The following is a 9,768-nucleotide window of genomic DNA, read 5'->3' on the forward strand; positions in this document are numbered from 1 at the left end:
GCAACGCCCAGGTAAAAAAAAAAAAAAAAAAGACATGGACTGTCTGCCACACGGAAAAAGCAGAGAACAGGTCGGCAGGTAAACTGTGACTGACGGGAGAGTTTCTGTTCTAAACAGCGCAGTTAAAGAAAAGCTGGTGCGCACGGTGGAGCATTTAGCAGATAAATATCTAAATATTTCCCCTGGGAGCGGTAAAAACAAACAGAGCTGGAAGGGAACAAGTGTTCTTGGCTGTAGCTCAGGTGGTAGCGCAGGTCAGCTACTAACTGGAAGGTTCCTGGTTCGATCCCAGACTCCTCTGGTCTGCTTGCCAAATATCCTTGGGCAAGATACTAACCTCATGTTAGTCTCCGATGCATCCATCGGAGTGTGAATGATAGATAGCAAGCATTTAACAACTTGGAAACTGTGATCGGGTGAATGAATTAGTTGTATGAAGCGCTTTGAGTGCTCAGATAAGAGTAGAAAAGCGCCATGTAAGAACAAGTCCATTTACCGTTCTTTAGGTGGAAGCAAACACAAACTGTTTCTTTTTACTGGATACACACATACACACACACACACATAACCGCATTAACGCGGCAAATCTCGGTTAACGCGGATCGCCCCGTGCGTGGGGCTGGACGGCGCTAACGCGTTGACGCCGTGCATTTTTAAGGCATCTGGGAAAAATATCCGGACTAAAATCTGAGCCAAATCGAACATGCTGATCTACCTCCGTTGGTGACCCCTCAGCTGTGGCTTAGGGTCATTGCATTAACAAGAAGGCCAGGAGTTCGATCCCTGACTCCCCGTCAGCATTACCGAGTGTTCTTGATCAAGATACTAAACTACAAGTTGACCCAGATACATCAAAGGGTATGAATATTTAGCAAAAAAGCTATTTATGAATGTGTGTGAATGAATGAGACCTGTAGTAAGAGTATGTTAGTAGAAAAGGACTCTTTTGCCCAGCCATGGTTATTATATAAATGAAAAAAAGACATTAAAATTGTTTTAATATTAAACAGTTATTTAATTACATCAAACATGAAAAAAAAAATCAATGGATTCTGATTATACACCTGGAGAAAAACGATCGCTCCATTCATGGTTGTTAAGGCAGATTATTCATTTAACAGCTGAAAAAGAGTCTGCAAACATTTTACCAAATAAAACATTTATCCACTTATCATTAAATGTAAATCCAAACCAGGCAGTCAAGTCATGTTTCGTTTCACTATGAGAACATGAGAGTTTGTTTTAGGTGTGAAGGTGGGCTCACCTGCTTTGTTTTTATAGTTTTCTTGGTTCACTCAAAGCCAATTTGAGTGAACTAGTAATTAGAATAAAGTGTTGAAAGTCAGGACGACTGCCCCTGAGGATGCTGGGAGCATTAAGGGTGATGGTAATTTTGTTCTCCAGCAGTGGAGGTGGAATATTTCTGGAGCAGAGCAGGAAGAACTAAACTTTGATGAAGCTAAAGACAAAACAAACAAAGTTGTGTCCGGATTTCTAAACGTTAAAGTAAAAATGCAGAGAGCGGTGATTCTTTGAGTTGTAATGGTTTCTTTCCCTCTAATAAATTCTCCTTGTTGATTTTCAGCAGGCACCCAACTCATGCTGAAGCCTAAAACTCAGATTATAGACCAGGCTTCATCACTGTGGGCGTCTTGTTTTCAGTCCAAATGTCCAGCATGTTTATTCTTTCATCTCTGAAGGCTGAGGGTCATCATCGAAGGGTCAGGGGTCACGGAATGGGTGTGTGTGTTTTAATTCGAGGGTCACTGCTCATTCTGCTGTGTGTCTGTGATGGTGGAGACTGCGCCCTGGCCTTTGCTGACATCACTGATACACGCCCACAGACCATCCATCGACTCCTTCCACAGCGTTACCTGAAAAGTTCATAAACAGTTTAATAAATAAAATCAGAGTCAGCGCTCAAATCTAATTCAACTTATTCTTTAGAGTTAAATATTAGCTTTGAGAAACAGCCATAATATCCTGAATCAATAAGGTTAAAAAAAAATAAGGGCAGAGCTCACTGCAGGTTGATAAAACCATGTCAATAAAAACTCTTTTTAAAAATATATTCTTCCAGACTGTGGCATGTTTAGTTTGCATATAACCAAGTCAGACAGAAGGAAATCAAATGATATCTATAATTTTATGTGGATTTGGTGTAAATGTGTATTTTCTACCTTGTTGTCTCCTCCTGAAACGGCCAGTATATTTCCAGTGATCGACCAGCTGACGTGCCACACCACATCGTTGAACTTGTGGAGCAGTTTGGCCGTCCAGGTGTTGCCTGCAGGGTCGTCACACGTCCAGATAAATACTCGTCCATCCTGGAAGAATGGAAAACAATTTCCCACATAACCCCAGTGGAAGAAAAACAGAAATGGTTTGATTTTATTCAAATACTTTTTTTGCAAGCTGCCAATAACACTTGCTTTTATATGATACCACATTTTATGAAGCACTACAGATTAATGTAACCCGCTTATGAACTGGTGGATCTTTAATCTCACACTTGACTGAACCGGAGGCACACTCTGGCTCCATCTAGTGGTGAAAAACTTGTACCCAAGTTATCAAAACTTTATTTAGAATGTCTGAATGAACGCTTTATGTTTTAGGTGCTGAAACCAGAATAAATTGCATGTTCTGCATGTGTAATCACATCAAATCTCACCTGAGAACAGCTGGCAATGGTGCTGGTGGGAAGACCAATAGATGGAGCCCAGCCAACATCTCTCACCCAATCACTGTGTGCCTCCAGCTTCTGATCCTCCTTCCACTGCCCATCCTCCTCTCTGCAGGCAGGAAATATCAATCAGTGACAATTAGGTTTAAGAAAAAAAACAAAAAACAAAACAAGAAAACGCTTCAGACCACACCCTGAACCACACACTCATGCAGAGCTTTATTGTCTATACTTCAAGCGAGAAATGTATCTTCCTTGGATTTAGCCAATTAGGATAACCAACTAACCCAGTGTGTCTTGTGGTATGTGGGAGGAAGGAGGAGTACCAACAAGGGTACTGAAAGAACATGCAAACTAGGCACAGGAAGGCTCTAGCCACGTGTTTAAACCAGAAGCCTTTCTGCTGCGAGGTTCCACTCACCACTACCACACTTGTCACACAAGGATCACCGTGTTTGTGCTGTGGTGACATTAAATATCTAGATCAGTGAACTTTCCCCAGAGAACCGAAACTTTCTGAAGAACGAACATCTGATTTATGTTCCACTGAAATATGTTTGTACTCCTCAGGTTTCTTTTGTAGTGTTCAATGCTTCTGATTGGTCAAGTGTGCATGTCTTACACAGCTATGTTATGATAATAATAATAATAATTTCTTAAATGCTTCTGAAACTTTGAGTGTGTTGCAGGAACACTGCCAGTGCTACCCATCAACCTCCTGGTATGCACCTATAGTATAAATTTGAAAATCCTTTGTGGGTTTCAGAAAAGTTGACCTTTGACCTTTTTACTGAGATTAGAACGTGTCCAAAAGTTTTAGTAGATGCACTTATGGTATGAACTGTAAAATCCTGGGTGATTCCCTTCAGAGATTTTCAGAAAACATGAGCACTTACTTCCAGAGTTTGACCAGGTTGTCGCAGCCTCCGGAGACGAAGCGCTTGACGTAGTTTGGCTTCTGTCCCGATGGCTGATCAATCAAGCTGCCTGGAACTATAGCGGGAGCCCAGCTTACAGCGTTGCAGCCAATCTGCAGCAGAATCACAACAGTGTGTTACAACCAATGCAGGATGCTGCTAAAGTGACATTTCAAACATTCAGAGCAGTTTGTAAGTCTCACAGTGTGAGCATTGCTGATCTTCTTGACGTCCCACTGCTGATCTCCAGTAAACGTGAGAAGGGAAATTGCTCCGTCTGAACTGCCACAGGCCAGGATTAGACCAAACTCATATGGACCCCAGCAGACTGAGTTCACTGTGGACACACAGGAGGAGGCTCAATGCGACAGAGGCCTGAGGAGTCTATCAAATCTTAATGCAATAAAATGTGCTTCATTATTTCGTGAGCTGACACTCCAAACTGATCTGTTAAACTTCTAATTCTACCGAGGACACAATCTACAACACCGCATTTCTGAGGAAGGGACAAAAAGAAACAAATAAAAGAGTACGAGGAGGGGAAAAAACAGCCAGAGGGACTCCAGATCAAAACACACTAACCTACTGAGAAAAATTCTCATAATCACTACAATAAAATTGAGCAATTAAAAAGGAAACATAACATGTAAGATGCCACTATAAGGTAAAGTGGCTGACAGGTAGAGCCACAACCCCCCCCCCCCCCCCCCCCAAAAAAAACCCACAGAAGGAGTGAGGCGTCTGATAAAAGACACTGTGGTGAAGGGCAATTACAAAGTGGAGCTACAGAAATGAGGAACTAGAAAATGATGGTTAAAAACCATAACACTGATACACCACAAATAACAAAAAAGGTCAGTCAATACACAGACAGTGATGGCTGGATCTTCTGTAAAAACACATTGCCCAACCCAGATTTTGTGTTTACACCTAAAGCAAAGTGATTTTCTTTGTGGTGAGAACAATAATGTGAATACAGGAAAATCCACTAAAAGTTAAAAATATTTAAATATATTTCATATATATTCAACAAGTTAGTAAAATTATAACATATACTTCAACTTTGGTGGCATTTTGCTATGAGGTTGGTTAAAAACCTAAAGTTTGAGATTCAGACTTTGATTTTTCCTTCTACCATTTAGAAAGTCTGTTATCAACCTCTGAGGGCAGGTGGCAGCTGTTTGTTTATGTGCATTAAAGTTATATAAAAATTTTACCGTGCAAATGCAAATTCCTTGCTGACAGTTTAACCAAAAGGCATTTCCAGTGGAAATTGGCCGACATATCCTCAGCATAACCATGTATAGATTTCATTTTATTTATTGTTGCCCAACATTATACTGGTATTACCATGAATGGTATGATATGGCCCAGCCCTATTATACAGACACAAAAATGTGGCAGGTTGAATAAGGAAAATGAATCAGAGGCCTTTTTTGTTTATTTCTGAAAAACCTTGGACTGAGCACCCTGGATTTATTCTTGTATTCGTGGAGATCCAGTAAATGTCCAAAGTGTTCAATAAAAGTTATTAAATGTATAGTTTTGTAATTGTAAATACAAAGAACATGAATTAAATAATCTGTGAGGATCTGGTCGTTTCTTGTGTGAAGCCACCTGCATGTATAAGACAAGAATTGAGATTAAACTTGTATCAAACCCACCTGACGACTCGTGTCCGGTGTACTCGTACATCTTGTCCCAGGATCCGTTCTCTTCTTTCCAAATAATGACTTTTCGGTCGTAGGAACAGGAAGCCAGGATGTTGCCGAACATTGGATGAGCCCACGCTACCTGCCACACGGGACCCTCGTGGCTACAAAACACAAGAGATGCAAATTAGTTCTGTTTTTCACTGAGTACCTGGATTTGTCACCTGGCAATTAAATTACAGCAGACAAAAGTGCCAACAAGTTATATTTCATCACAACAAGTGATACAAGTTCATTTTTTAGCTTTAGACTCTTGGTTTGCTCAACAAACTGAGGCTTCATAGTAGAGCAGGGCGATATGACCAAAAGTATTTATCACGATATACATTTGAAAATTTCGATAACGATATAACTGACGATATAATTGACACTAGACAAAATATTAAAGCGATATAAAAAAATTTACCGTGCAAATGCAAATTCCTCGCTGACAGTTTAACCAAAAGGCATTTCCAGCGGAAACTGGCCGACATATCCTCAGCATAACCATGTATAATATCCACAAAACTTAAACAGAGGTTATACACACACAATACGGTAACATTATGTTGAAGCGCAGTACGTATCACTCCGCGAGGCTCCGCCTACGATAGCCGTAATGCTCCGACAACCCATCAAGCGGTGCGGCTTCGTAGCTCAGCAAAGTCGTACTGAAACATTTGACAGATTTTCGAGCGCCATGTACATAAAATCGTTTCGAGGTCAGTAAACACAACCAGAGTTCATACATAAGGCACACGGGATTATAAGGGGCTCTGTCGATTGTCAGAAAAATCAAAGAATTGATTTTAAGTGTGCCGTATTTTCCAAAAAACACGGTAATAACGACGGCCCGCTAGCATGCTCTACCAAAAATAGTGCTTTGTTGTGTATCTGACGGACGAAAGCCAAACCAGTTCCACACCAGTGAAGTTGCAGCATTTTTACAAACTAGTTCTGGTCCATCCGTTTCATTCAATGATCAGCTTTCGCCCTTCTCATTCTCTGTCGCCGCCATGCTTTTTCCACCATGTGCATATGAAAACAAACGCACTGCGCATGCGCGTTTATCCATAGTCTATAACAATATTTCATTTTCTTATTGTTGCCCAACATTATACCGGTATTACCGTGAATGGTATGATATGGGCCAGCCCTACTTCTTACCCTCTGAGGTCTGCCACAAGGATCTGCCCTCCGTTTCTGACGTCAAAGATCTTGACGGTGCGGTCAGAAGAACAGGTGGCGAGCCGAGTCCCGTAGTAGTCCATCTGGGCATCGTGCTGAAACAGACAGAGCAAAATGTAAAAACCTGAGTGAGAACCTCCACCTCTACCTTTCAATTTAAAGAATATTTTATACATTTTCAGCAACAAGTCAAAGTCAAAAGTAAAATGAACTTAAAAATGCTCATGGTGATTGTTCTGTGATAGTTTAAACATCATCTAACTGAAAATAAAAAGGATAAATGCTGCAACAATGATTTAGTCAAAAGAAAATATTATTTATATTTATAATATTTATTCTCTTAAAAGGGATAGTTCGGATACTGAGGAGCTTTTGCACATCTTCCTTTGCTGGAGAATCAGCCTTAAATCTAAATAATGTGCTTTCTGTGGCTGTAGTCAGCAGCCAAAAGTAAACACAATAAATCAGTTTGCAACATTAAGAGTATTTTCACAGCTGCCATCAGACTGTCCTTTCCAACAGGGAAATGAAGCCATATCTATGAATGCACTGTATTCAAAACCGGCTTTGACACAAACAGTGTCGTTACCTCATTGAACATGTTGGTCTACCACTGCCCTCTTAAGTTAGTTAATGTTATTGTGTCCCTTTCATGTTTTTGAGGGGTTACTTCAGATAAACGTGTAAAACACAAAAGTCCTACAGCAGATGTACAGGTTACAGTTTATAACAAACGTACAGCTAAGTCAAGTTCAAATGTATCTGTGGCAACAGTCACAGGGTATCAGTGGCAAGTTGTTAATGATTTGTTTCTGAAATTATTATTTTAAATAGCCTTTGCCAAAGATGGAGCTCAGCTCAATGTGCTTTATCTTGTATGACTTAATGATCACAAACAACAGTGAAAATCACTGTTTGTGTGAATTAGCACAAAACAGGTTCAGAGTGGGCTGATGATGTTCTGCTGTGTGTCGTCACCCACTGACAATCCTGGTTTTATTGTTAATTTAATCAACTCAAATGTTCTTTTATATGTAATTTAGTTTAGTAGTCCGGACTTTATGAAACATAGTGACATATAGTCATGTGAAAAAAGTCAGTTTAAAAAAAACTTTAAGTAGATCTTTGAAGTAAACTTAGTACACCCTATTGTTTCTATGAGACGCTACATGTATTGTTATGTGCATTGTATATGTTAAATGCACAAGAGAGTACAACTGAACAAGTCTGGTTTGTTTGGAGAAAGCCTCGTCTCTCCCTAAAGAACATGGTAGCACTTCTGGAATAATGTTGTTTGGACAGACAAGATCAGGTGTAGAAGTCTAGTGAAAACCAAACTCAGCGTATTAGCACAAACATCTCTGACCAACTGTCAGCACAATGGTTAAGAGGTGCTGATTTGGGCTTGCTGTGCAGCCACTGCACATGGAAACCCTGCAGTTACAAGTCGACCATAAACTCCTCTGTATACCAAAGTATTCTATTTATTATTTATTTATTTATAAAGCACATTTAATAACAACAGAGAGTTGACCAAAGCGCTGCACAACGTAATAAATAAACAGTGGCATTAACAGCAACAACAGGTAAGAAAATTAAAAGAAAATTAGGATAAAAAGAATTGGTAACTCTCGTGCAGTATAAAAAGCCAAAGCGAAAATATATGTTTCAAAATGGGGACATATAAAGCTGCAAAAGGTCAGACAAATAGTCTGGTGCCTGACAATTTAGCGATTATTAAGTCAAAAGTAAGATTTTAAATTTTATTTTAATTTTGCACTGGAAGCCAATGAAGGGAAGCAAGCACCAGGGTAAAATGTTGGTGTCTCTTCACAGGAGTCAAAAGACGGCTGCAGCATTTTGTACAAGTGTCGTGCCAAACTGGACTGACTGACACCAACATAAAGTGAATTACAGTAATCCAGCTGAAATAAGGCAAACGCATGGATTGCTCGTTCCAAGTTTTTAAAGGATAAAAATAATCTCACCTTGGATATGAGCCTTAATTTAAAAAAAAAGGACCGCTGAACAACTGAATTAATTTGTTTCTCAAATCTAATTTTGTTATCCAAGAAAACCCCCAGATATTTTTTATTCTGGAGTCAAATGTGAAGTCATCAGTCCGACAGCTAAAACTTGACTGAAACAGGGTCATGAATTAGGACAATGATCCTAACAGAACAGTATCAGTCTCTGATGATCAGCTAGCAGTGTCAGATCGCAGCAATATCAGTTTGTTACAACTGGGTTTAAGGAGAATGGATAACACGTTACAGTGATAATATTTACTGACGTTTCATTGTACACATGTTTCTATCTCTAGTTATCACGCGTAAAAGCTCACTTACAGGTACTTAAAACAAGAAGGCTAACATCAGCTGTGATTAGCAGCTAGTTTCGGTTAAATGAAAAAGGGAAAAAAATGGAAAACTTACAATCATGTCCTCGTGAGAGGTGTCCACGGTATTAATAACAGAAACCTGAAATGAGCAAACATTATATAATCACAAATACTGCACATGAATTAAAATGTTCATTGATTTTCCTGCTACTACTAGCCACTTTGCTAAGGAGCTACTTGGACTTGGGCACGTCAGCAGCTAACGGTAACCGGGAAAATGCCACAAATGTCAGCGAACAGCATCACCGGTGGCCTAAATGCAAAGTTATCAAACTCACCATGACCGTGACTGACACAGAAACTCCGAACAACACGAGTAATCCTCCTTTTTTAAAAGAAACCGGCTTCACCGACTACTCCGACGTGGCAACAAGTAAGATAACCGCTTCCCACAGAGTCCAACTGCACTTCATACCGGCAGAAACAACAACCAGTAAACAAGTGTTCCGCATAAGCGTTTAGACGAGATAACCTTAACCTTGTTTAGAAGCTAAATATGAACACATTCTAAATAAATTAAAATCCGATCCCTCCCAGATTAGTGAAAATATTTAAAAAAGCTACATTTTCTCTTTTTGAACTGATTTTTAAACATACAAATATCTCTTTCATTAAATATGGTCAGTTTCTTGTCATAATTGTGTCTTTTTTTGTCAAGTGACTCTGTTTTTGTTTCCACTCAAACCTCACCCAAACTTCAATATAATAATAATAATTTGCTAATTATTATTATTATTATTATTATTATACTAATTATTATTATTATACTAATTATTATTATATTATATAATAATAATTATTATTATTGTTGTTATTGTTATTATTACGTGGTTACGTGAAGAACACAGTTAACCCAAACTGTTGCTGTATGTGTGAGTTATCAAT

At 39.2% G+C, this 9,768-nt stretch overlaps 1 protein-coding gene across 1 annotated transcript; it reads right to left on the bottom strand.

The window, feature by feature from the left end:
• Positions 1-1,278: 1,278 nt before the first annotated feature.
• On the bottom strand, positions 1,279-9,301 carry sec13 (SEC13 homolog, nuclear pore and COPII coat complex component). Its single transcript, XM_040009458.1, has 9 exons — positions 9,162-9,301; positions 8,918-8,962; positions 6,462-6,577; positions 5,268-5,419; positions 3,807-3,940; positions 3,583-3,716; positions 2,675-2,795; positions 2,181-2,327; positions 1,279-1,874 (listed from the first exon to the last, which is right to left on the bottom strand). Exons 1-9 carry the CDS (start codon positions 9,162-9,164, stop codon positions 1,764-1,766), a joined length of 963 nt encoding a protein of 320 aa, XP_039865392.1. The 5' UTR covers positions 9,165-9,301; the 3' UTR covers positions 1,279-1,763.
• Between the last annotated feature and the right edge of the window lie 467 nt (positions 9,302-9,768).

This window comes from Simochromis diagramma, unplaced genomic scaffold, assembly GCF_900408965.1.
Source record: "Simochromis diagramma unplaced genomic scaffold, fSimDia1.1 OVJJ01000320.1, whole genome shotgun sequence".
NCBI classification, from domain to species: domain Eukaryota; kingdom Metazoa; phylum Chordata; class Actinopteri; order Cichliformes; family Cichlidae; genus Simochromis; species Simochromis diagramma.